General features: G+C 41.8%; 1 protein-coding gene across 1 annotated transcript in view; it reads right to left on the reverse strand.

Moving 5' to 3' along the window:
* The window catches only part of SOX5 (SRY-box transcription factor 5), a 314,234-nt gene that overhangs the window by 192,213 nt on the left and 94,489 nt on the right, over window positions 1-27,532 (reverse strand). Inside the window, exon 3 of the mRNA XM_058804990.1 lies at window positions 10,663-10,873. Within this exon, the coding sequence (XP_058660973.1) occupies window positions 10,663-10,873 (211 nt within the window). The remainder of the gene's footprint in view (window positions 1-10,662; window positions 10,874-27,532) is intronic.

Below are 27,532 nucleotides of genomic sequence, written 5' to 3' on the forward strand. Positions count from 1 at the left end.
CCTTCCTGGTGCTGCCTAAACCAGCGCTTCTGTACCCCAAAAGGCAACTCATCCTGCACTGCTGGGCTCAGATACAGGCACCTTACAGCTAGGCAATAAAATTTTCCACCAATTAGTGACCCCACAGGCCTGGCTGTTGTTGCTACCTTTCAGTTCTTTTAATCCTGCTCCTTCTAGGAACAGGCCTAATCCCTGTCTGTAGAGGGATAGAGAAACAAGTCACGTTGGATTCTTCACCAGTTCTGGAGTAGGTCAAACGCTGCCTTCCTAAAGCTCCTGCATGTCCAGGGGGAGTGAAGAACTCACATCTGAGAGCAGAACTGGGCCCACATCCCCCTGAAGTGTCCATTAACTCTCCCACACCCAGAAATAAATCAACATGAGATTCCCTTCAAGCACAATGAGCCTAAAATGCAAACCCTGCTGCTCACAACACGGAGGCCAGGAGTTCACCTGGAGTCAGGTGGCTTTGTGCTCCTCCCTGCAACCTGCAGCACTGGGAAGAGGGCAGGATGCTCCTTCTGCCCCAGGATGGGCCCTGCAAAGGCTCCTCCAGAGCACAGGCCAGCAGGAGCCACCAAAGGAGCACTCATTCCATCACACCAAACTTCTGTGATGCCTCAGGCTGAGCTTTTCTATTTTCCACATTCTGTGCTGCTTTAGTGTGTGGGTCTGAGCTTCACATTCAGGGATGGTGAGCTCTGTGCACAGAGCAGGGAGACAAAACAATTCCTGCTCCAGCTGGGCACCAAGGACAAATGACCCAAATCTCAGCCCAGGAGCACAAACCCCGTGGGCTGGAGAGAGAAAAACAAGCAGGGTGGGACTGCAGGGCTAAAGCTGGAATGGGACAATGAACTGCAAGGTGCAAATGGAGCAGAGCTGATCCCAGGGACAGAGCCCGTGCCCGGCCGTGCATTTTGGGGCCATTTTGGGTCATCTTGGGTGCAGCCCTGGCTGGGCTCTGGTGGATGCATGGAGGAAATCCTTTCAATAAATGCCTACTTTATTCTGGAACTCCATCTCCTACTTTATTCTTTCTGTTCTAGATCAGCCTAGTCCAGAGTGGAGACGCACAAGGCACAACTCATTCCCCTCTGCCCACTCTGGAAGCAATCCTTGCCCCATCCAGCCCCAGAATTCCTTGGAAAAATTGTGCCACCACTCATTTCCACCTTTTAGTCCACAGCACAGCCAGCTGCCAGTCACTGCTCCATTTGTCTCCAGGAGGGTGAATCGGGAGGAGGAGGAAGGAAGAATGTGGGAGGACCTCTGCATTGATTAGAAATGTTTGGGGTGGGAAAGGAGGGAGAGGGAGATGGAGACAGATTAGAGGGCAGCAAAACTGGAGAGGAAGATAAACAGAGGCAAAAAGAAAAATGTCCTTTGTTCATGTAAATGGCTGTGTGCTCCCAAGCCCTCTGCATGAGTAATGCCACGCCATGGTGTGCAAACCTCTTGGGCACATAACACAAACAAAGCATAACTGGGCCTGAGCAAACAAAGGCCTGAGCACCAGTGATTGAATTCATCTTAAAACAACAAATCAATTCGTGCCTATTAATGCCCTAAATACCAGCGTAGGAGCACTGTCCAGTTGTAATAAACAGCCATGTGTTCAATTACCTCTGCTTGCCCAACTCCTGCTCTCTCCAGTAATTACACCATGCAATGCATTCTACACTGACATTAATATAATGTGCTGGGAGGAGAAATCTTAAATACGAATTAAATCAAGGCTAAACATCTCAGAAAGCCTTACCCAGTCACACAAGTGCTAACAGGGCATTCTTCAGCAGAAAGCAGAGCCTGATTTTTCTCTCTATTCACCTCTCACTCTCCTCCTCTGGAGCTCTTTCCTCCTCCAATAGAGCTCCTTCAAGCTTTCAGTTTAATATATTTATTTATATAAATACAGCTTGAAAGACTCTGTGGCCCCAAAGACCAGAGCAGCAAATCTCTCCTAAGCTCTCTCAAGCCCACTTCACCTGCACAAGAATGCTCCCAAGCAGGAGCACGACGTGAGTATCAGCTTACCTCCCATCAGCCAAGCAGCAGCCACCAAACCCCCTCAACAACAGACAGGTGACATCAAAATGGGGCAGGAAAAACAAAAGCAGGGAACTTCAGGGGCTGAGACAAAAGCGGGAGAATAAAAGTTTAAGAAAAGGTTTCCTACTCCTTTTGCAGAGCCGTCAAACAACTCCCATTGAGCGCTGAATAGCACCCAGCAAACAGCCCAAACAAAGGATATGATGAAAGACATATTTACTCGTGCAGGGCTCCTTCCCCCCAGCCCAACCTTTCTTTCCTTTTCACGCACACCCACACTGCACCGTTTGCACTGTGTTGTTCAATAACCAATGGCAACCCGGAGGAAACACTGCAAGGGTTTCTATGATGCTGTCAAGCACCAGACAGATGCTTGGCAGTGTCAATATGTTCTTTACCTTTGGGTTCTGCCAGGGTTTGAAATTAAAAATAAAATAGGGACAATAATGCTGGGAGAGGAAGAGAGAGATGGCAGTGAGTTAGCGCATGGATGTACAATAAACTTTTAAATCAGTGGAGTATCATCCTACCTACCTACCCGCTGGGCTTTACTTCAGCAATTTCTACTGTTATGGAAATAAATAAATAAATAAATAAATACAGATTTTCTTTTTACTGTGTGCTGGCTACAGGAATTCTTATAGAAAGTAAAGTAAAATTCTTGGGGTTACCAACTGCAGATTCCCATGTCTTCTAGAACAGACTCAGGTTTTGGCTGCAAAGACAGGCCAAGCCCATCTAATGTATGTTCTAAAATCTGCTCCAAAAGAAAATGCCCTAGGAGCTGCAGAACTTTGCTGACTTAAGGCTTCAGACGGCACAGAAATTTTTACGTTTGGAGAAAATTGAATTTTGAAAGCTTTTCTGACTAATTTTACAGATTGCCCTCAAAACCACAGTGTGCAACATTCAGATATATTTAAGTGACTGTAAAACAACTGTTCATTTGTCCTTCTCAGGTCATTAGATTCAAAAACACTCCCAAAACCTCACCAGGTTTTACAACTCCTTTTTGTTCGACTAGTTTGCATTATTTCATTTCAGCTGCCAAACCAAGTCAGGGGAAAAGCTGTTTCCACCTGACCCAAAGTGTTTTATTTAATCCTAATTGAAATGTTTTCATTTCTCTTTCAGATTAATCATCTTAAACATTTAAAAACAAAAAATATCATTTCCAAAGAAACATTTTGTCTAAAAACATTGACCGTTCCAAATTTTCCACTAGTTTTTGGCTAAAATTAACTTGTTGAATTGCTAAATGCTATCAGTCCTAATTACTGCATAACAGGTTTCAGGGTGCTTAGGGCAGAGAGTTCCCCCCAACTCTCCTTTATTTGGTTTTTGAGCAATTTTTGGACTTTTTGAATTGATACATCCCCCCAACTCCCCTTTATTTGGTTTTTTAATTGATACATCCCCCCAACTCCCCTTTATTTGGTTTTTTAATTGATACATTCCCCCAACTCTCCTTTATTTGGTTTTTGAGCGCTTTTTGAATTGATACATGATAGAAATCATGCACATACAGCACGCTTTCTCCTGAAGGAATGCAGAAACACAGTACAATTAAACTGCATGAGAAGGGAAGGTGCTGAAAGGAATTCTGCCTTCCCAGGGCAGCCTGTGTACAATGCAGGAGATGTGCACAGATGCACAAAGCTGGCACCCCTCAAACCACCTTAAAAATACCAGTGCTAAGCAGACACGTATCTAATAAAGCTCAGCAGCAGCTCCAAACTTAGGAGTGTTTTTACAAGGCTACTTCATTAGCTAAACAAGCAAGTGGGAGTTGCTGCAAATGTTGCTCCTTGCCGTACTAGAGGCTTTCCCTCGCTTCTGGTAAACAGCAGACACAAGACAGCCTTGTGAATGGCTGATGGCACAGGCTGGGAGCTGGAGCTAATCACACGGGATGACGGGTCACCCTAATCAGCTCCCAAAGCCAGCGCACATGCTCCTCGTTTGGCTGAATTTCCCCCTCCCCACACTCGGCGCTGCCGGGGAGGAACACGGGGAGCCCTCCGGGTCGCGGCCTGCAGGGCGCAGGTGCTGAGCAAACTTTGGAGTGAGCTCTCCAGCAACTCCAGGCCCGGCCGTGCCTGCTCCGTCAGCAGCCCTTATTAAAAACAACACCAAGCGCCCACTAGAACAAACCCAAGCAGGCCTGTTTAATTAGGGCAAACACTTGATATCCACTTCTCCACGTTAAACCACGCCGTCACACGAGCCTGGGAGGTCTGATTAATTTCAAAATGCACGGTCGTGACAAGCGCCTCAGGGGTAAGAGAAAAGGGGGAAAAAAATCCCACAAATCCTGCTAGCTTGACAAATAGGTTCCAGCTAAATGGTGTGCAGGCTGCCAGATTAAGATGTTACTATTCAGCAAGGGCTTGAACCTTTAATATGAGGGACAAGAGGGCTGAGGAACAGGTGGCTGGCTCTTCACTGCCGAACAAGTGACATCCCCCGAGCTGCGGCACGAGGAGCTGGCACTCTCCCCACCTACAGCTGGGGCTGCACGGGGCAGAGGCTCCTCCAGAATCACCCAGGGACCAACACCAGGGTCAGAGAGCTAATGGCTTTTACAGGGGAGGGGGAAATGCAGATAAAATAATAATAATTTTTAAAAAATTAAAAGAGTGCATAAACAGGCAAAGGCTAATACAACAGGGGAAACGCACAGCAAAATGATGTGGGGTCAAAAGTGACAGCAAATTTTGAAAAACCTTACTGAAATGAAGCACAGCTGGTGAGGAGTCTGGGGGATAAAGGGCAGACAGGAGCCCAAATAATTATTTTTGCCTTGCTGAACCACTTGCATGTTGTGCTGGTAAAGATGAGAAGTGAAAAGAGAAAGCATTCTGCTTTGGCTCCTGCTTGCTCAGTATTATGGAGTGAAGATAACCCAGAGAGAAATTTTAATTGTAGAGATTCATCACAGGAGACTTTCATTCTGAACCAGGGAGGGGGAGAAAGGCTGCATCTTCTCTCCAAAAGCACAAGCTTCCTCTATCTCACTTGACCATAATGCTTTCTTCTGTATTCAAGATGCTGTATCAGCACCTCAGATGCCTTTATCAAAAGGAAGAAGAAAAATCCAAAAGCTAAAAACCTTTGAGGTTGTAAGAAGAGAGAGTTGGAAGGGAATCTAAGCAAATTTTGAAAACATCCATTGAAACAAACCATGACTATCAGGCTAAACTGTTGGGAAGGAAAACACTTAAAAACTGAAGGCAACAAATGAATAAACTTCACTTAAAGCAAGTCAGAGCTGGCACGGCTTCAAACTAGGCTACCTCTGTTCTAGAGTTAAAGCACTTGTTAATAAAAATTTAAGCTACACTTCTTTAATAGGGCCTTCTCTCCACATAGGCCTACTCCACAAATAAACTTTCAAATGTTTTAATTATTTTTTTATTTGTATCAGCAGTATGCGGAGGCATATTTCCATATGGCAGGGTCTTTGAGAGAAGCAAGGGAGGTTTGATGCTGTACAAGAAAAGGCACATTTTGTGGTGACAGACTGCAGAGATGAGCACGGAACCACAAGGCACCTGAAGCATCCTTCCACAGCAGCAGCAGCGCACCAGCCAAACTTGAAAGTACTCAGCTGCAAAGTACCCTTGTCTGTCCTTCAGTGGAAAAGCTGTACAAAGCCTCTCCAGCACGCACTCTGTCAAAGGGGCAGCCAGGAACCAAATAAAAGAACTTTAAACCTCAGCCAATTACAGTATCCTTGGGCCTTCCCCGAATCTGTGCACTTGATTTCCTCCCTTCTCATCAGATGTGATTTAAAAACAGGAGTCTGCATTTCAAAGGCCACCCTTCTCCTGCCCATGAATGGCCTGCTTTGGAATCTGTGGCTCAAAAAGAGGGAGACATCTTGATTTTTTTACAAGATTTGCTCATTAAAAGTTTGATAATGTTAGGAGATACCCCAGCCAGAGAGCCTGAATTCAGCATGGCTCGCTTTTACAGATTACAGAGCTGCTTAAACAACAGTCATTTAAATTACCACATTAACAGGTGCTGTGATTTATCATGTAAACTTAAACATCAAATACAAACAGCCTTTGGGGGACGTTCAGAAGACAAAAATCATGCCCAAGAGGCTCTCCTCATCCCTTTTTTCACATGAAGTAATTACTTACAGTACTGCTGCCTACTATAATAGATGAGGCTCTGGTACCCACACTGCCTGCTGAAGCTCTGCAAACACACATATTCCCTTCTTACCAAACAGCTGACATTATTGCTCCCCCTATGAAGACCTAAAGACTAAGATCAAAATTTTCGAGCAGGAAAAATATGAAACACAATAAATAAATAATTTGTCTGTTTGTGTTCATATATATTTATGTCTAAATACATATAATACATTATATATATTGTATGTGTGCATGTATACACATGTGTACATCTGTGTACGTGTTTTTATGGAAAATTCAAAGTATTCGCCTGAACAGCCCAACTGAATTGAGTTTCAGAGGTCCTGACCGAGGAGGAAAGAGCCATGCAGATGAATGACTGCACCCTCACATGCTCATCAGGTAGGTGTTCATATGGTATTTCTTTACACAGAATTCCTGCAAATCCCATACAACAGCACAGGTCTGCCCTCAGAAAACCCACTCTGAAGGTTTTAAAGATGACCAAATACATAACCTGTTAAAACTGCCAACATGGAAAAAGACAATTGATTCTTAATGAAAAGTTAGGAGATGTAAAGAGCCAAAGAATACTCCAGCTTATTCTAAAAATAGGGAGGAATTTACTTGTTTGCCTCTTTGCTATCCAGAAGCCAAGCCATACGTTTAGGGGAAAGGCTACAGAGATTTCAGAGATTTAATTTTCCACAAGCACAGGCCATAAATTAAAACGCAGCAATCCAATCCCATTAATAGTGCAAGGAAAAGCTAAGTGGTTGCTTTGGTCTTTTCTTTCACAAACTTGTGTCAAGCTCAGTGACTTCAAAGAGATTTCCATTTCATTTCTACAAATGAGGAGAGCAGACAGACAGAGAGCCTCTGCCATCCTCTGATGCCTGAAGAAAACAGAAGAAAAACACGCCTGTATCTCATTCTCCTAATGATTTTAGCTGCAAAAGGAATCCCATGGTTGGCAGACGACCCTCGGGGCAGGGGCTGGGGGTCTGCCACAGTGCGTAAGGATGCTCCAAACCCACTCCATTATCTTCATTATTGTGCGCCAGCAATGAAAGGGGACTGACTCCTCTGCCGAGGCCCGAGTTAGAAAGGACAGAAATGTTTCATGTAAAATAACATTGTGTGACTTCAGTAATAGGTTTATGCCTTTGGGGGCCTCATGCTAAAGCTGCATGTAAGGATTTTCCACAGAATTTGAGAGAAGAAAAGTGAGCACTGTATTAGTAATGAGTAAAATTCGGCGAGTTTCAGATCCACTGGAACACTCAAGCCTCTGTGTCAGCATGACTCATTGTCAATCACACACTTCCATCCAGCAGCAGGAAAATGGCAAAATTAGGGGGAGAAAAAAGGAGCAAGGAGCTCTGAAGCTAAGTATAAACCCCTATAAAAACACCCCCTAATCCCCCCAAAACTCATAGCCAAGGAGGAACAGGCAGTGCTGAGCTTTTGGAAGAGCAGGCAGCGTGGGCTCCTGCAGGGCACATTAACCAAGGGTACACACACAGCAAATCTACATGAAAACCATTTATGTGCAGAGGGATGCTTCCCTCAGCAGCTCCTGTGTGAGCACAGGGAAGTGCTTACACACTGCTGCACTCCGAACACTGTTTAAAATATAAAAATTCTTGTCCTGCACCGACAAAACTTGATTTTCCCTTTTATTTTTTAACAAACACAATTGTAGAAAACCATTTCCCTTGTATCAAAACACAATTGTAGAAAACCATTTCCCTTGTATCAATGAAGTTTCCTAGAAAGAGTCAAACCAAAAAAATCAATTATTTGGAATATCTCCCTTGTCCTTAAAGAGAAGCCCTTTCCCTGACTGATACAAGGTTGGAATTGAGACCTAAAGCTGCCCATGCAGCCCTTCCCTTTTTTCTGATTTTGAGGAAAACAGGCCATTTGAGAGAATGCTTGAAAAGCATGTTTCCCACACCAATTCAGAGGACTATTTCAAACAATAAAAAGAGAGCAAACACAGCCCATTGTACAAGTTAAATAATATATAAACTTCTGAGTACATAGAGAAATGGGAATCCGGCTCGTATCTGGTCTTTGAAAGATTCACAGGAAATTGATTTAATTAAACCTCAACTACTGGTGCAAATGTTTCCCTTTCTTCCCAAAGGGAAATAAAGTATTATATTATTCTTGTTGACATAATGCAGCAAAGCTTAACCAAGATTCTTGATCTTCATCCCACAAAGCTTTACAAACTAGCAAGACTAAAAATCATTAGTGAAATATGCATTTATCACAAATTGCTGCGGTTTTACCTACATGTACTATCAAAGATTCCCACTTGTAACACCTCATTCACAGGGAAATTCATTAATATGCTAATTACCTGACTAGCAACCAGTGATGACTGACAATTTTACTTTAGCACTACATGAAGAAGACATGACAATAATTTTCTGCTGGGGTTCAGACAGAGAAGACACTGTGCTGTATTTGGTATATAACTCATTTAGGGAAAAGACTCATATTTGCAGAGGACCTCTAAGAACAGTCTAGCCATCTGCACCCAGAAATATATATTTTTTAATTAGCCACTCTAAAAACAACCGTGTTGGCTGAAGGGAAGGGGGAGGGAGGCTTGTCAAAATGATGTATTTGTCCCTCACCACCTTTCAATGCTCTTATGCAAGTCTAATTTTCTTCCTAGCCACCTCACCTCTCTGGCCTCCTTTTGTTTCACGTCCCATTTCCCATTCTCTTCTAACTTCTGAACTTTTGTTAGTTCGCTTTTAAGGAGAAAGGGAAAAAAAGCTCAACTCTTTCCTATTCATTTTTTCCTGGATGGGGAGTAAGCAGAGACATGAATATGGCACCCTCATAATGATTTAACTAGGGCTTAATGAAATTTTCATCACAACCTGCTGTTCAATTTAATGGCCTTTGAAAGACAATAGAACAATGGCTAGAGGGAAGAAAAGATTTTTTGTTGCACGCATTTGCAAAGCCCAACATTCAGTTGCTCCCCCTCCTCTCCCTCCCAATCTCTTCACAAAGCCGTAGATCTTTTGTTTGTACTGTATATTTTCATTTTAGCAGAGCTGAGATAATGCACAAGCTCTGTAGCCATTCTCATGTCTATCTGTGGCCTTTGCTTAATGGAGTCTGTGCAGCTTGCACAACCTCATACTCAGCAGAGTATTTGTGCACTGCCCAGAGCTCCTTGTTCTCTCCTCTCGCAGATAAAAGCCTGCTCTCCTTCCCACCCATTCCCCCTGCAATCTTCCATCCAAAGGCACAAGGTATGCTATGGCACTGACCATTACCTCAACCTAAATGCAAAAATAATGTTGTAAGTAATATTAAAAAAATGCTCAAAGAATCTGTTTCCCAGCAGACCCTTACTGCACGCTCCACTCAACAAAAGCCTAATTTACAATCCTGCCATGCTCCTGGATGTGCCAGCGTGTTTGTGTCCCTACTTCCATACCAGAATGCAGGAAATTGTCCTGAAATTTTCCTGTAGGTGCTGTGAGTTCATGCTTCAGCACTGAGGTGGGCCCTGAGAGCCCTGCCATTGAACATTTGGGGCAGATTTCTGTAACAGGACAGGTGAGTGTAAATGAGAACAGAGTCTCCTCACTGTGCCCTAAGCAACAAGGCTCAGGATGCTCCCGCAGCTGGCTCTCAGTGCCCCAAAAAGGAGCTGTAAATACACATGGAGGTACCTACAGAGAGCACAATGAGAGCCTCATCTTCCACTCAGGACCTGGACTCTGCCCCAAACAGGCAAAAAATAAAAATCCTCATCTCTGGTCTTAGTCCCAGAGCACAAGTCCCACAGAGTCCCACAGCACACAAGTCCTATGACCACCAGCTGGAGAGAAGGTCTCAAAGAGACCCTTAAAAGACCCATTCTCCAGAAAGGACACCCAGAAAGGACACTGCATGATGTTGTTGGCCATACATAATGCAGAGAACACCAGCATTCCCAGCCTGTACAGCACCTGCACTACACATGAACAGACCACGATGTGTCCCACACCAAAGCTTTCACTAACTCCCAGTTTACCTTCTCACCTTTCAAACAATGACCTGCACACTAGATAATTTCAGAAAACCACTGACACTGACGATAAATAATACATCTTCTAGTGCTAGACATGGGGAGAGGGGAGTAGTGGTGTAAAAGCCTCCAGGTGATTAAAATTGGCTTACTGCAGGCATACTGAGGAGCTTGCCACTGTAACAAAAGGACCACTAGACTCTGTTTTTGGGCAAAGCTAAAAACGTTAGCTATGATGGGACACCAATAAAATTTACCTCTAATGCAGACAAGAACTGTAAGATCTTTAATTCCGCTGGCACGGAAAAGCAAGCAGCGCAGAAACACGGCACGATTAAAAAAGTACACGCGATCCAAAGGATCTGGAGGAAAGAAAAGAACACAGGCAATCTTGGCCAGCTTCCCAGGCCTTACCTTCTGGCTCGTTTTTGATGAGCTCCTCCATTTTCCTCTGCTTGAGGGTGTCCACGACATCGGCCAGGCTGCCCTTGCGGCGCTCGGGGGTGCCCAGCGCCGCGCCGGACAGCGACTCCCCGCCCTGGCGCCCGCCTTCTTCTGCCTTCAGCGGTGAGGTAGATGAGTTGTGCGGGGCAAACGAAGACATCACTTTATTGCCATCAACTTCCTGAAAGGGGAGAAAAACAAAAAACAACAAGATGAAACGTTCCTTGCTTTTCTCTTGAAGAAATGGTGGGGGGGAAAAAAAATAAATCGGCGGAAAGAAAGGAAGAACGGTCCTTTGTTCTTGGAGTTCATTGCTATTTGTTCTTCTGTTGAAACCTTTAAAAAAGGCAAGCAATGTTTCAAAAACTGCCAGAACAAAGCCTATCCATAAAGCATAAACCAAGATTACAGGCTGGAGTGAACAAAGATCAGCTTGCAAGAGAGAAACATAAAATACAGTTTCTCCCTAATTGAGAAGAAGTGTTGTTCTCATAGGTTTCCTAATAACAAAGGTATTGATTACCTGTAATTGTTTGTTCTTTTACAGCTCTCTTTCTAAAAAACCTTCAATTTTTACAAGGACCATTAATTTCCTGACTTTTTATAAAGTACTTAATGCCTTGATTGGCTAGTTGTTTTAGGAAATAAAATAGCAACTAAACATTAAATGTCCTTCACCATATGCCATATTTTTACTCACAGTTCAAGCAGTTCTCCCATCTATAAAGGATGAAGCAACTGCTTTCTGTTTCCTAATTCTACTCTCTTCTGTCTTAAACCTTCATTTCTGGTAGTATTTCAGTATTTCTCACAAAGGTGGTCCTAACGACTTTCCCTGGCAGCACAATGGCAAAACTCAGTGACTTCCCGGAACGTGCACACAGCCCTCCTCACGTGAGAGTCCACACAGCTCTTCTCATTAATTTTAATGGAAAGCAAAACTGGCTCCAGCATCTTCAAACCTGCCTTCATTAACACAGGAGCCTTCTCCTCCACATCTCCTCCAGCTTAAAGCAACCTTCTCTGCACAATTCCTCCTGCTTTCATGTCTGTTGTACCTCACCCTTCTGTACACAGCTCCCAAACCCGTTTTTCTCTCTGCTGCTATGTGCCATCTGTACCTGAAAAACTCAGGTCAGCATCTCCAGACAAAGACAGCAGCAGAGTAATACTCTGCATAAAATACAATGCTGTAAACATGAGTAGTTTTTATTTTGATGTCATTTCCCAGGGGTTTTTTTCACTACCTTATTTTGTACTCTAGCTGTTAAATTAATATTGCTTTTTAAATAAACCACTGTATGATCATGTTATAAGAGTTACAGACTTGGTTGAAAAAGTCTTAATTTTTTAATTGTTTTCATTCTTGCACTTCAATTCAGAGGGTATGGAGGTGTTACATGTCTGTAAATACACACACACACTGTGTTTAATGATTTTTGTTATAATTTTATATTTTTTGAGTAATTATGATGTCTGCGCTAATAAACCACAATATTTCAGAAAAAAACCCCACTTTTATAAAAGAACATAAATTGCTACAAATTATTTTAATGAAATCTGAGTAAAGCTACATGGAAAACATGCAACAAAGAAAATAGATTTGTTTTCACAGGCTACTTTGTTGTGGCAGAAAGATTACCTATGGTTAAGAAAACTTTTAATGCAAACAGTTTGGAGCAGCTTGAACGTGTTATAGTAGTGAATAAATTCCCTAAGAGAATCGGATTTAACTGAGATTACAATCTGGGCCATCATATGCCCCAAAAACCAAACCCAGTGATGTTAATGAGAGACTTTCTACTGACGTCACTGAGCTTTTGACCAAGCCCTAAAAAATTTTCCAACTCAAATCAACAGAAATGCTCCTTTTTTTTTTCCCCTTCCAACTCCCTCCATCTTTATTCTGCACTTGAAAAATTCCTACTTGCTAACACTGGACTTCAAAACTTAGTTGAAACCAAATTCAGTTTTTTTCACCTATAGACTTGAGTAAACTGATTTTTTAACACCAATCTAAACAAGCAAAACTGTTAACTTCAGCATCATTTCAGACTTTAGCCAAAATTCAAAACCATTATCACCAAGTAGCAATTGGTTTTCCTACACACGAGAGGCTAAAAGAGGAAATATCTTGAAAGCTGCTTTCTTATTCACACTTTGAGACAGATAAGCCAAATATCATCATCCTTAGTTACAGTTCTTAAATCTACCTATGCCACCAGTCATGTGTGTAGAACAGTGTGTTTCTTCATTTTACCAGGAACAAATTTCTTGTTTTAATCCAAAGCAGGTCCCAAAGACTTTCACTCCTGTTTGTGTGTGTCGCACATTGTTTATTACAAATACTTTGTGTATTTTACAAATACACAAAGTATTTGTAAAAGCTGCCTAAACCTCAGGAATCACCACTGCAGTTTCCATGCACGTTTGAGGTACAAATATGCAAGTGGGGCTTTGTATCTACAAGTATATTGTCATACCAAACCAGTTTGTTATAAGAGAAGAAGCACAAGAACACAAGGATTGAACGATTATGTAAAGTAATAGAAGATGGGTTTCAGAAGCACAAACTGCTTGGCTTTCAAATGAAGCTCACAAGTATTTTTAAAACTCTGCCTTGCTTTCTGGGAAAAGGAATTGTGAGGGGGACAATGCAGTAGTCTGTGAACAAAGCACCACGAAGGACTCTGAATACTCAATTCCTAGTTCTTTCAAGTGCACTGTGGAACCATAGAAAATAAAAACTTTTTTCCCCCTGCATTTCAGTTTCCTACCTGTAGAACAGGCACAAGTAATCTCTCATACGATAAAGGTCATGGAATGATAAATTCATTAATAACACAGATACTCTCCTACTACAATGTTGGTTAAAAGCATTTATAATACCACAGTTAGAAAGACTTCATAGCTGGCTAGGAAAAGAAAGGGAAGTGTTCTACAAGATTTTTTTAAAAGGTAAATTAAATACTGAAATATACAATCAAGAAACCATCCCCTGCAAAAAGTTTCTTTGGCGCTCTTGGTGAGGTGCGCACGTATGCAGTGTTTGCATATCACATACAAGGCTATTTATACACTTGTGGGATTTAAGCCTCAATCAAAACACATATACAGTAGGGGAACAGCTGCAACCACATCTCAGTGGGCTACATGACAGTACACCAGTGAATTATTCATTCAGAAAGATCTGTGGCCATCACACCCCCAACGCGTGATTCGCAACCCAAGAGGAATCCTCTGCTCTGTGCTGTGGAGGAGAGCTCAGCCCAGCTCCTGCTGCTCAGGACACTTCAGCAGGAATCCTGCAGCACACAGCTCCAGAGCCTGCTGCCCCACAAGCATCCTTTCATTCTGCCATTCACAACAACAACATGAAGTGTACATCAGTTACCTCGCTTTCACTTCATGTCCCTCTCTTTTATTTTGTTCTTTCCTATGTCATTACTTGGAGACGTGAAAAAGCTCTCAGTGGGTCTGGATTTTTACTACTAGCATGTAAAAATAAAGGACACTTCCACCACATAAAACCTGCTCGTGTCAATGGCTGCATAAAGCCAAAAAAACTGAGTAAAGAAAATCCTCTGATTTTGCATTATATGAGGCAAAGATTGTAAATGGAAGGGTAAACAAAAATTTAAGATTGTTCTTGCTCTGTGAATATTGTGTCTGTTTTGTTTCTTTCAAACGTTAACAAATACTGTATCAAGTTTAACTGTCAAGTTAAACAGAAGTTTAACTGTCCCCCTGAAAACACTCAGAGAAATTCTCAATGGCAAGAAAGACACGTCAGCAACAGTTTAAAATCAATCCCCTGAGAAGAAGTTCCCTCCCAACAAGAGAGATTTAGCAGGTTGTTTTTTTAAAAGGACAAATTGACATGACTTTCCCCAGTTCCACTGAGAGAACAGCAACAGCACTGCAAAGTGGAATTAAGAAACATCAATATCTAATGGTGACATGGTACAATTAAATCCATCGAGCCACACACAGGACCCATCCCAGAGCCAGCAGAGCAGAGGACAAACACCATTCCTGGAGAAGAGCCTCTCCCAGCTGCAGAACCATCTCACCTGCTCAAGTTTGATTACACTGCAGCCTCTGGCACCGCTAATCCTGGTGGCAGCTCTGTGCAGGAGCAGCTGCAGGTGCACGGGGCTCTGTGCTCACCCGCACTGCCAACTCTCTGCTGATGGAGCTGGCCCGCATCTCCTGAGCTGGGATGGTACTCACCAGACACCTGAGGCCGCTGCTCCTCAATTCCCCTCCCGACAGGCAGAGCACAGATCCTGCCGGAGCCAACACTGCAGCCCCTTCTCTCCCTCCCAGCACAGAAGGGAGCAGCCCCGTCCCGTGCCTTCTGCTCCAAGCTAGAATCCACAGGAACACCCGCTCACTCGCAAGAAAGGTGCCTGGATATTGCCAAACAGCTTTCCACCTATGGAGGAAATACCTCTTCCAAGGTTTAATGATAAAACAGGCTTCTGCCCTTTCGGGATGAGGTCAATAATCTTCCTTTGTTAATCTTGGGCAAGCTTTACTTAATCTAGCCCCCTTGTCACCTTTGTGATTGACAGGAAAAGTCATGTCACTGGACAATGGACTTGTCCTCACCGAGCAATATCTTTTTTAAAGATTACACAATGTTACCCTTGCTCTCATAAAAAGTGCAAACATTGTGCTGTTAAAAGAAATTCTTCATTCCAGCTGTATCTCTCAAATTGTCTCCCTCTGTTTCCAGGGTCCAAGGGAGGCATATTTCAGTTCTGCAGAGGAACATTTAAAGGCTTAATGAAAAGAAACAGGTTGTACTCGGTGAGATCTCCAAAATATCTCTTAGTGCTCTAAATAGGTCTCATCTTCTCCTTCCTCATCTAGAGATGCACATTATTTCTGTCTGCAATTAAACTCAGACACTCTGCTTCTGTGACATTAAAATTTTGTCCCAAACCAACCAAGAATCGAAGCAGAAGAAAACTGAGAACTAAGTCTGAAACTGTTAATTACCACCATATGGTATGCATGAAGTCTGCATCTGCAGGGAAAAAAAAAATATATATCATGAGAATCAAGCTGCTGGTTTTGCAGCCAAAAACACCTGGAATAAAATACTTGTGCCTTTAAAACAAGCACAGATATTGTCTGATTTTAAGAAGCCTGTGATCCTAAAAGCAACCAAAAAGGTTCTTTTTTTCAAAGCTGGAATTTTGCCCATGTTTCACTCTTTGAGAATGTGTAAAGAAGACGAAAGGCAGGGTTTTTTTCTCTGCTTTCTACATTAGACATGTAGGCCTATCTATTTTATAGTCTCCATAGTGACCAGGAAGCTGATAACAGTATGACATAAGAGATAATCAGAAAACAGAATACTTCACTCTTCTGAAGACAAATGATTCTCCAGCAATTCAGTACCGTTTCCTATTTTTCAAAATTTACTTTCCCCAACAATATTTTAGGAAATGAGTATCTATGTGTAAGATTCAACAGCACAGCTACTTCAAGTGAAAATCTGGAAGCTGTAGAAATACTTCCATTGCCCACAGGAGACCCACCAGCAATTACAAGAAAACTCGACCTGACATTTCCAGTATTTGTTAATGTTTAAAAGAAACAAAACAGACACACAATCTTCACAAAGCAAATCTTCAGTTTTTGCTTAACCTTTCATTTACAATCTTTGCCTCATATAATGTAAATAACTTACTTCAAGAGCTTGAGTGCCATCGTCTTTCAATGGGAATTATATTTTTAAATCACTTAAGTGGAGAACTGTCCCATTCTAGATGCTGCGTCACAGGAGCTGCAGAGCAGCGATCACCACACTCCCTGGCTTATGGGGGCTGTATTTATATATACTTATGTATATATATCAACCTGGCACCTCCAGGAAGGTGAAACAAACCCATAATCCATCAGGCTTCCCAGGGGACACTGTGCCCTTCACATGTAGGAATTTCCTTCCTTCCATCTTTATTTAAATAGTCTTTGGTCTGTAAGTCTCCCACACGCAGTAAAGTTGTTCATCAGTGGTGCACAGGAATGATCCCAAGGAGATTGAAAAGGAAACAGGGGAGGACACCATAAGCAACCACTGTCCTTATTCTGATTATTTCTTACCCTAGCACTGTGGTTTTAATGATGTCAAGGAAATCAAACACAACAGAGAGTGAGGAAGGAAGGGAATGGATCACAAGAGTCAGCTGAAGAGGCAATAGTGGCAGAGAACTTTTACCTGGATTAGGTGAACTAAACACAATGAACAGAGATGCACTTTTTGTTTTCTTTTTACTGTGACCATGCTACTGCCATCTAGAGAAACACGTTCAAGTCAAATACAGTTTTAGCTTTACTGACACAACGTATTTGGAACTCCATGATCCATATCTTGGAGGTACCACCAAGACTTACACAACCCTGATGACATCTTGTGCTCCCTCTAAAATGTTAAAATTTCACTCTGCAATGGAATATTACTTATTTTTAGCAATCATTACTAGCTCTTGTCCTTCAGTCTGTATTTATTTGACATGAAGTGCTGCATCTAATTAACAACCTCTTCTTGATGAAGCAGAAGATACACTGGCAGAGGGCTCAGTGGGAAGACTAACAGGTATTTTCAGTGGAAAGACTAACAGGTATTTCCAGTGCTTGGTGCCCATGAACCTGGCTGAAAATGGTCCAAAGCCCAAAAAGACAACCATAGGGACTGCTACATCAGACACTTTGCTTTCTTTTACCTTTTTCCTCCATATGTAAACTGAGATATTAATGAATAGCTCCTGCAGCTTGAGGCATTTTATATAATTGATATAAAAAGCCCAGAGATCATTGGCTAAAAGCCCCACAGCGGTTGTGTTTTCATTTTTATGGATGCCATAAATACTCAGCCCTTATATTACTCGTGCATTACTCCGTGGGGCACCACAGCCCAATCACCCGGAACCAGAAATTGGGAATTCTCTCATATATCAAGTGCCACCCCACAATATCTGACAGCAACACTGAAACGCACCTTGATTTTCTCCAAACACCACAATGCTCAGACTGCTGCCACAACTGCACGAGCAAGAGAAAATCTCAAACGTTTACAGGGTTTAGAGATGAGCTGCAAGAAACTGTTTGGTCACATTGACACAAAAGGAATAACTTATAATCCGTTTTTGCACTGATTTCTAACTTTATCCTCTGAGATTTAGAGAGCATAGGAACAGATTTTTCAGGGATTTAAGTATCTACAGATAGAAGGAGGTGCCTAGTGGGATTTCTGGAAATGCACAATAATATGTATATTCAGTTAATTCTCACTGACTTCATTTTAAGTGTCTGAAAATAAAGAGATGGAACGGGTGACTCCGAGTGCCTCTTCACCAGACCAGACCATTATCAGCCTATCTCCAGCACAGTGCACAATCTGATAACTGATGCCTTAAAACAAACATTTCTCCCCTGGCTGTTCTGCATTCCAGCCCATCCCCAAACATACAGCACGAGTTCAGTATTTCTTACTGCTTATCCCATACTTTCTACCTGATTTATTAACAATCAAAGAATTATACACAAACTGTGGATCTGTTTGTAGTAAAAATATATGAGAAAATCTTGTGAGTGAAATTTTAGAACTTTTTTATATTGAATGCCAAGCATGGGCTTTTTAAATTATTTTCTTCTGTGGTCTATACTTTGGTTTTAGTTTTAGCCCACCTCTTCAGCCCATTTCTAGCAATGAAGTGCTCCCCATTTATAAAAGTAATTTGCAAATCTTTAGATAATAAGTACAGTAGAATTGTAAGAACTACCTTTCAATGAGTAAATGTGGTTAGTGACATGATTCCTGACACCCTTACTCAGACCAGATCTCTCCTACTGCCTCTTTCTCTGGCTAAAGTCATTTCAAGAAAATAACGCAATACAGGATTACATCTATTTGCTCTCAAAACACTTAACAAACAAAACTGGCATTCTGAGAACTCCTAATATGTTAGCAATAACCTGCAAAAACAAAGAACATGTTGTACTACAAGAGCCTTGTTATCTTCGTGCTAGTAATCTTCATGCTTAAAAATAATAAATAAAGCTCTGCAAAAGCACTTTTAAGACTTTTATGAGCTCTTCCCTGAGGGACTAAAGATCGCCCGTAAGACCTTGCTAAACAAAAAATAAGACTGCTTATCAAAACAGCTTGGTAGAGGCTTCAGCATACATTAAATCCTTCTAATAGTTTGGAAATCATGCAGTATAAAACGATTATCTTTGTAAAAATACAAGCTTACTAACCAGATACAACAACTCTGGCTTGCGAGTGTAATAAAACCTATGTTGAGTGTCAAAGCCAGTTTGATCACCAGCTTTGTTACTGTGAAACAAACCCATTGTCTGTGCTAATTCCTTGGAAGGAGGGGAGAGGACTATCTGCACAGAACTCGGGATAAAAGGAATGCCACGGGCCAGCAGTGGCTCCTGGACTGCTCCCAGCGTTCACACTTCAGCTCCCTGCAGATGGAAAGGGATGGCACATTACTTCATCTGCTCCTGCTAGCCTGCAAAAGCTTGTACCAGGCAGATCATTTCACTCCATCCCTTCGGCTGAAAGTAAAGAAAAGCCACACATGAAATAGTTATGATGCCTCAGGTTTAGCTTTCATATTTTTCACATTCTGTGCTGCTTTGGTGTGTGGGTCTGAACTTTGTATTAGGGGATGGTGAGCACAGAGCAGGGAGACGAAACAATTCCTGCTCCAGCTGGGCACCAAGGACAAATGACCCAAATCTCAGCCCAGGAGCACAAACCCCGTGGGCTGGAGAGAGAAAAACAAGCAGGGTGGGACTGCAGGGCTAAAGCTGGAATGGGACAATGAACTGCAAGGGGCAAATGGAGCAGAGCTGATCCCAGGGACAGAGCCCGTGCCCGGCCGTGCATTTTGGGGCCATTTTGGTTCATCTTGGGTGCAGCCCTGGCTGGGCTCTGGTGCTGCCCAAGGTGCATCCATGGAGGAGATGCTTTGAATAAATCCCTGCTTTATTCTGTAACTCTGCCCAGCCTCTGTTCCAGGTCAGCCTTCCCAAGGCATCAATTCTGTGAAAGGTATGTGCATAAATCCACTACACTTCTTAAATAATCACGTTCTGCTTCATACACATTGTGTATTTTTCATGAGCCTTCTCAATTCACATCTGTTTATCTACTTTTACTTTGTATTTTCTTTGTATGTTCTTCTGCGTTTTTAGATTATAACAAGACTTACAAGATGATAACCATCAAAACAGTGTTGGCCTCCTCAGAGATTAGCATCACACTATTTCTCCTTCTGAAAGCAATCTTCCGGAAGTTTTCATTTTCAAGAAGGGCCAGAACACGTAACTTTATTAAAATGGAATAGCAACTTGAGAAATACCCTCATTGGATCCACTGGCATTTACTACAGCATAAGAACAGGAATTTAAAAAAAGAAACTTTTTTTGTTCAGAATGTTCATCTCATTTATTTTTGCAATGAATATCATCCAGCCCAAAGGACTGAGGGATCTGCTTTTACCTGATTTCTTTATTCTGCTACCTGCTTTTCACACTTCCATTACTTTGTCTACAACTAACTCTCTTACATTTTTTCAGTAATGTTACAGGACTTGGCCAAGCAGTAACTGGTTTAATCTTCTTTAACAGTTAATAACAAACTTGCTTTCCCTCCAAAATTCATTTCACCTATTCTGCTCTTCTATAATTTGATTTTCTTCCTACCTACAACCATTACACAATTTTAGTGAAACAATTTGGAATTCTGGTGTAAAACAAAGTAGTTTTCTCACCTTTGGAGGAAGAATTGCACAGGATGTAAAAAGAAAAGGAATATCCATATTCTGGGCTTATAAACAGAGAATAAATCCTTTCACTGAAGGGCAGTTCCGCAGAACACGCTTACAGAGTAGGAACCAAACCTATTTGCATTTTGCACACTTCAAAGGACAGTATTTGATCAAAAATGCCGAACAGATCAGGATAATTATTAAAAATTAATATGACCGAAGTCAATCAATGCAACACTGATATATAAACACAGTATAGGTTAGAGCTCATTCAGAATTTTTTTGGTCACAAAACACCTTTGTGGTATTGCACACAGGACAGGTCAGGAGCATGAGCTGCCTCGGCACGTCCCCAAGCACAGGAAAGGCAGAGCCCATTCAGCACCCAAGGGTTATCAGGAACCAACTCCCTGCTCACTCTTCTGGCTCCTACTACACCTCAAATGGGGACATTAAGTTCTACTCCAGGGAGCAGCACGCTGCCATCTTACCATTTAAGTCCCATTCCAGAGCTCACCCAAGCAGAGCTTAAACAAGATTTAAAATGCACACAGACCTCACCAGCTCAAACTGTGGCTGAGTGATGCAAAATACCCTAATAAATTCTAATTTATGACAGGTTCACAGTTGTTCCCACTCTGCAGATGAGTTATTCTTTCTTCTGTTTCTGTAAACTGCAGTCAGCAGCATACATTGCCTACTATGAAGAGACCTTTGTGATAAGATGATATCAAGGGATGTTGTGACATTCCTGATTAAGAATTACACAGTAAGCAAACTGCACAGCAATGCTAATTTCCCTCCCCTTTCTCATCACTTACCTAAATTATTCTGAGTAATACAAATGATCTTTATTAGCTTTAAAGCAGTTCATTCTCATTCTCTTATATCATTGCATTAAAGAAATCAAATTCCTGTAGATGACTAAGTGCACAACGTATTTTCCTCAACAATTAATTTCGTGTGCTGATGTACGTCATGTTCACAAACAAACCAAAAAAACCCCAAAGAACATCAATTCTTCTACAGGCACAGCCAACTACCCACCACCAGCAGAGAATGAATAACTTTTGCTGGAAATAGCCCTTCTTCTCCAAATGCCTCTTTGAATCACTGATTTCTGAGTATTCCCTGTAGTTTTCAGTCATCATGGAGTGATGCTGCAAAACCCACAGAATTGCCCAACCCAAATAAGAAAGGCACAATTTCCTCCACTTTGACTGGAAAGAATGTAAGGCTGCTTTATGGTGAGGAAGCACTGCTTGGCTAACAGAGCATGGTTTCACAAAATCTCTCTTTCTGCTCTTAAATTGATCAAAATTTGCTCTCAGGACGTGATCCAACCAGGTGCCACTGTGCCCACCAGCACTGAGCTGAGGGTTTCTAACAAAAAGTTCTCTGCAATTCATTCGTTAAACCCAGCAACATCAAACAGGGAAAAATAATTAAACAGCTCCTATTGAGCACCTAGAGACCTTGAGCACAGAGAGGGAGTGAACACAAAGACAGGGTATTTGGTTTTGAATCACACTTCATATAAACATATAAATATAAATATATAAATATTTATATTATTAATATATAAATTAAAATATATAAATACATATATATGTATTTATACACATTAGAAGACATTACAGTGCATTTTGAAGGGTTTTATTATTTTCCTCTTCCCTTCTATTCTGGGCTATGACTGTCTACCCTTACAGTACACACGTTTAAGCTTACTCAAAAGAGCTACAGAAAACTTTTTTATTTCAGTTTTTTTAATCTTCAGATGTACATTTATGTGCGGATGAGTTATCTGAGAAATAAATTGCCTGGACAGACTCAATTACGTGAAATAAAAAAAGTGAAAATCACATGCACGTGACATGTAAAGGGGAACTATGCTGAGGGTTTATTTCTGTGTTACAAGGGGGTAAAAGTGAGACACATAAGACTGATCCTCCTGAAAGGCACCCAGTCCTCCCCACAGCCCCTCTGGCAGTACTGGAGGCTGCACTCTTATATTTATACAATGCCCTTCTCAATACTATTTTCATTTATTTGATTTGTCGATCAAACACTACAGAGTGTCTCAACTTCAGAGAAACTTTCAAAAATCGAAGGCCAAAAGATGCTACAATGACAGCAAATCACAACTTGTGATCTAAACTGTAACCAGCCAGTTCAGACTGGTCCAAGCAGGTTTGAGCTAGTCAGAACTGGCCTGATGTGGCTGGATCCAGTTTGAACAGGTCAGAACCGGCCTGATGTGGCTGGATCCAGTCTGAACAGCTCAGAACCAGTCTGAATCCAGCCCATGCTCATCCAGACTGGTGATATAGAAACCAGTTACCCAAATCAGCCAAAACATCCAAGGGAGAATACCTGGGATTAGAATGGCCCATGGACTCCAACAGCAACACCTAAATTATATTTTCAGTGACTAAATGGAAAACTGAGGACTGCCAAAAATCCCCAGTCTTTTTGTAAACTTTCTTCCATTAAGATCTTGACCATCAACATGCTTTTCCAGATTTCAGCACATTTGTTTTCTACATGAGCTGGCCAGAACACTGAACAGCTCAGCAAGAGTTTCAGGAGATCCCCATGAGCAAACTGCATTTAACTCCACAGCTTATTCTCAGGGATCAAATTTTCAGAAGACTAAACTGTTGTGGAAATCTCACTTCCCGAACACACTTGATTTCAAGCCTTTGCGTTTATTTATTTTCATGTCAGCTATTATTCACTTCAATACAAAGTAAAACTTTCTTCCCTGGAAGTAACAGAGTAAATTAAGAGCTCAGATTATGCACAGTGATAAACAAAACACTGTCAGAATTAGCTGTTGAAATGCCTCAAATCTTGGTAGCAAATCTTAAATTTACTTTGGGGCATAAGCATTATGAAAAGAAACACAATATCCAGGGAAGACACTAAGGAGAATAAAGTGGGAAACAGACAGCAACAAACACCTTTGGAAACTGCTGGTCATTCTTCTGACTGCAGGGCTGAATTAATTTGACACAGATTAGTGGAAGTTTAGATGAAAGTATCTGTGCTCTGCTTCTGAAGCAGGAGAATGTCCAACTATGTGTGGGGATAAACAGGACAATGCCTTTAAATTGTCACCTATATTCAACACTGCTGTTCCCCATGTATTTTCTGAGTCATGTCTATCTGCTTGCTTTATTGACCGTTTCTTTTTAACTGCCCTCAGCACAGAGGAGTCAATGCAGCTACAAAAGAAGAATTGGACTCTGCTTTGCAGACATATCATCAAAAAAATGGTTAAGTAGCATTTGCAAAGTGTTTATTACTAGGGATGATATGAAGCAAAAAGAGACACAGCGTATTTTCAAACCCTGGGTTAAGTTATAGCATTACAGGCAATTAATAGAAATATCATATTTTTATGCAACTAAATTTGACCTCAAAAGCCACAGAAGACAGAAAACATAGGACCCTTTAATGTCATTTTTCCAGTCATTTATCTGACTATAACCACACTTTAAAGCACTAAGGTCAGCTGGGCATGCAGCATGACCTACACTTCTGACTAGCATGCACTACATTTGACTTGAGAGTAAATAAGGGACTGACACTCCATTAACCTTCACAAGCACAATTATTTATCAAAACAGTTCAAAAGCCTACCCGACAGAGAACTGATAAATCTGGAAGCAAAAAAGGAAACTGCAACAGCACAAACTGATCTTTTGCTGGTGATGAAGAGCTATTTCCTACCACAATTCTTGTGGCAGGTCCTCCGGCCAGTTTTAACACAGCCATCCATTTTCAAGGGCTGCACCTTAAATTACACTGGCTTTATCAAAATATCAGCACTTTCTTGTTTTTTTGTTTTTTTTTTATTTTGTGGGGTTTTTTTCCATCTTCTTTCTCAGAAATAATACATGCTAATACCCTGTATTTACAGGAGTATTTAAAGACTCCCCTCAGAAATGCGTGCAAAAAATTCAGAAGGCTTCTGAAGAGTTGGCCCTACCTGCACAGTTCAGATGGCCACAACGCACAGAGTAACACCATACAATTTGAGAAAGCTTCAACCCAAACAGAGCAACACCATACCTGTTGAGCAGGCTGAAGGCTGCCTTCCCTGTCCCTCAGCCCAGCCCTTTATGCCCTGCTGCTGATGCCCTGCACCTGTGTGCCCTCATTACTGTTAATGCTGCTCACCTGTGGGCACAGCTGGGGCCAATTGGGGATGATTGGGCACAGCCCCACCCCAATCACCACCAACTCTTTTGTAGCCCAAGGATGACACCTGCTCCCAAAATCCCTGTTTGCTGAGGTGACCATCATCATGCCACCACCATGTGAACTTTATTTCTTTCATTACAAGACGTGTGCTGGTTGTGAACTCTGCAAAGTTTCTGTGACATCTTTCTGTAGTGACATTCTACCCAAATTCTGCACTGAAGCAGGGGTTGAGCTGCTCATCAGCAGCTGTCATCTGCCATCAGCTACTCTGAATTTTTGACTGCAGAAGCACTTGGCACTTCCAAAGATCGGGAAGCTTGTTCAAAATCCTGTACTGAAAGGGTCAGGAGGGAGAGTGAAGAGAAAACAGCTCTTCCACAGGAAGATTCTCTCATTATCTACTGGGAATGCTGCCCATCACTGCCATCCTGTCTTGCACAGTGGTTTTCCTTTGGCAGTGCAGCACACTCCCCCTATTGCACCACACCCTGGGCTCATCCCCAGCCTCTCTCACATGCACAAGTGGGAACAATCCCCAGGTGCTCACCCCTGGGGCTGCAGTTGTTACAGCAGAGCTCAAAAAGAGCAGTGCTGTGCAGCAAATGAACCGCCTTCCTTGTCTCTGCTCTCCCCTCGGGATTACCTCCCTGCTTTGTAAAAATGCGTCAAGGCCATGAACACAAACAGCTCACCCTTCTTTCTGGAGGTCACAAAGCATGATCCCCAAAATGCAACAATCAAGAGATAAGGGAGAAAAAATTATTTAAAGGTGAAGAGGCTTTTCTCTTATCAAGCAGCCCAAAACACCGTAAAAGGAACAGGAAGTGCTGACTGACATCAAGGTCAATTCCTACCAAATGTCATCCAATAAACGGGAAAGATTGACTTGATAATGCCTTTTTAACAGAGGATTTATTGCATTCATAACATACAGAAAAGCATAATCCTCATTGTATTAGTTACCTTATTTCAGCTAGTGCAAACAGTTTATTCCTTAAAGATAATAAAAGGAAATGGATTATGATTTTAAACATTCTGCATACTTTACCTTATACATATTAAAATAATCATGTTTAGGGGACTGAGTGCTTTTTAAACCCGACGCCTAAAATTGATATCCTGAGGTCTAATGTTTATTTTTTCCCATTGACTTCCAGATGAAATGCCTAAATTGCAAATTTGCCAACTCCTTGTCTTGGAAACTCAACATTTCTTTTTCCTCTTTCCACTAAGATTCTGTACTCAGACTTTACTGACCATTCTTGGATGTGCAGGAGGCACTATAATCCATTTTGCTATTTGAGAGCTCTGCACTCAGGGCCCAGCAAAGCTAAGTAGCCCCAGAATTTGTCCTCTGTCAGGTACCCAAGCAAAAGAGCGCAGCATACAAAGCCCTCCTTGCACCAGGAAATGCACAGGAGAGGATTTCACTGCGAGTTAATTGAGCAAATCTCCACGGCGTCATTTATGAAACGGTGCCTGAGCCACCCAGAGCGTGTTTTCACTTGGGATTAGAGTTTTTCAGCAGCACCTCAGATGCACCTGCTGCAGACACCACTGTCCTTAATGGAAAAGCATCTGGTTTTAAGCAGGAGACACAGCTGTTAAAACGTGAATGATTTTATTCTAAGGAGTTCCAGAGAAGCAACAAACCAGTAAAAAAAATTTTAGAAAACCATGGTGGAGACAAGAGTCCCATACACTAAAAGGACAGTTTGAGACAAGGCAATGTGATATCACTCTTCAAATGCAAAAACATTTATTGCAGCAAAGAGAACATTTCCTTTTGCTGCAGTAGCTAGGGCAAGAACTAATGAGAGAAAACCAATGCCGGAAAGGTTCCACAGGAGTTATTACACAGGAGTTATTTTCTAAAGGCAGAGACAGCAAACCCTGGGCCAGACAGTCTGGGAGGTTCTGAGCCTCCTGTCTGAGTAACTCCAAGAAGTCAGACCATTCTCTGACGGAAATGACATTGGCACAGCTGATCCCTGGACTGCAGCTGGGTCTGGGTGACCTCTCCCAGTCCCTCCCAGCCCTGCAGCTCCACCAAGCACAAGGCTGAAAATGGTGAGAAATGGATGTGCTCATTCACTAGGAGCTCTATAGATCTGCAAGAGACTTACTCACTAAGCTGGATCAGGGTTTTTTACTTGTGTTTTGCTCTGGAGTTTTTCTTTTTTCAGATAAATCAATAGGCTTGGGCCATTTTCCAAAGATGTGATTTGGTAAGTTTCAAGCCAAACCTCTCAAGCTTTACTCATGAGATAAGTGCTAAACAATGAGCCAGATTCATCAAAGCTTTATAGACTTACTTAAAAGAAAAAGAAACTGATTCAGCCAACTCATTTCAAGCCAAATCAGGCAGTTGAAAATCTATTCCTGAGATTCGGAAAATCTGTCTTTTTTTAAAATATTTTAAAAATATGTTTTGAGAGTCCCTCTTTTGCAAGAGCCTCAGGCAACTCTGTCAAGAAACTGTTTTTTGGGATTTTTCAGTCTGATTAGGAGTGGTGTATTCCTCGTGTCTAAAGGAGATAGCTGAAATACATGTGTTTGTGCACATACACCTAAATATTTTTACATATCTACTCCTATATACAAGCAACATAAGGATTCAAGAACATTTTATCAGAAGTTTGGTAATTAAAGCAGTGGGTTTACTTTTCAAAAAGGCTAAAACTGAATGTGCTTCTTTACCAGAAGAAAAACCAAACCAGTAGTGCTGGACACCAGGATTCTCTACTAATGCACAAAGCTAGAACCAGTTCTCTGCTCTTAGGCATGTTTATGGGATTAGCACCATAAAAATCTACCAAACCTCTCAGTGC

The sequence above is a fragment of the Ammospiza caudacuta genome, chromosome 5 (genome assembly GCF_027887145.1).
Source record: "Ammospiza caudacuta isolate bAmmCau1 chromosome 5, bAmmCau1.pri, whole genome shotgun sequence".
NCBI classification, from domain to species: Eukaryota; Metazoa; Chordata; class Aves; order Passeriformes; family Passerellidae; genus Ammospiza; species Ammospiza caudacuta.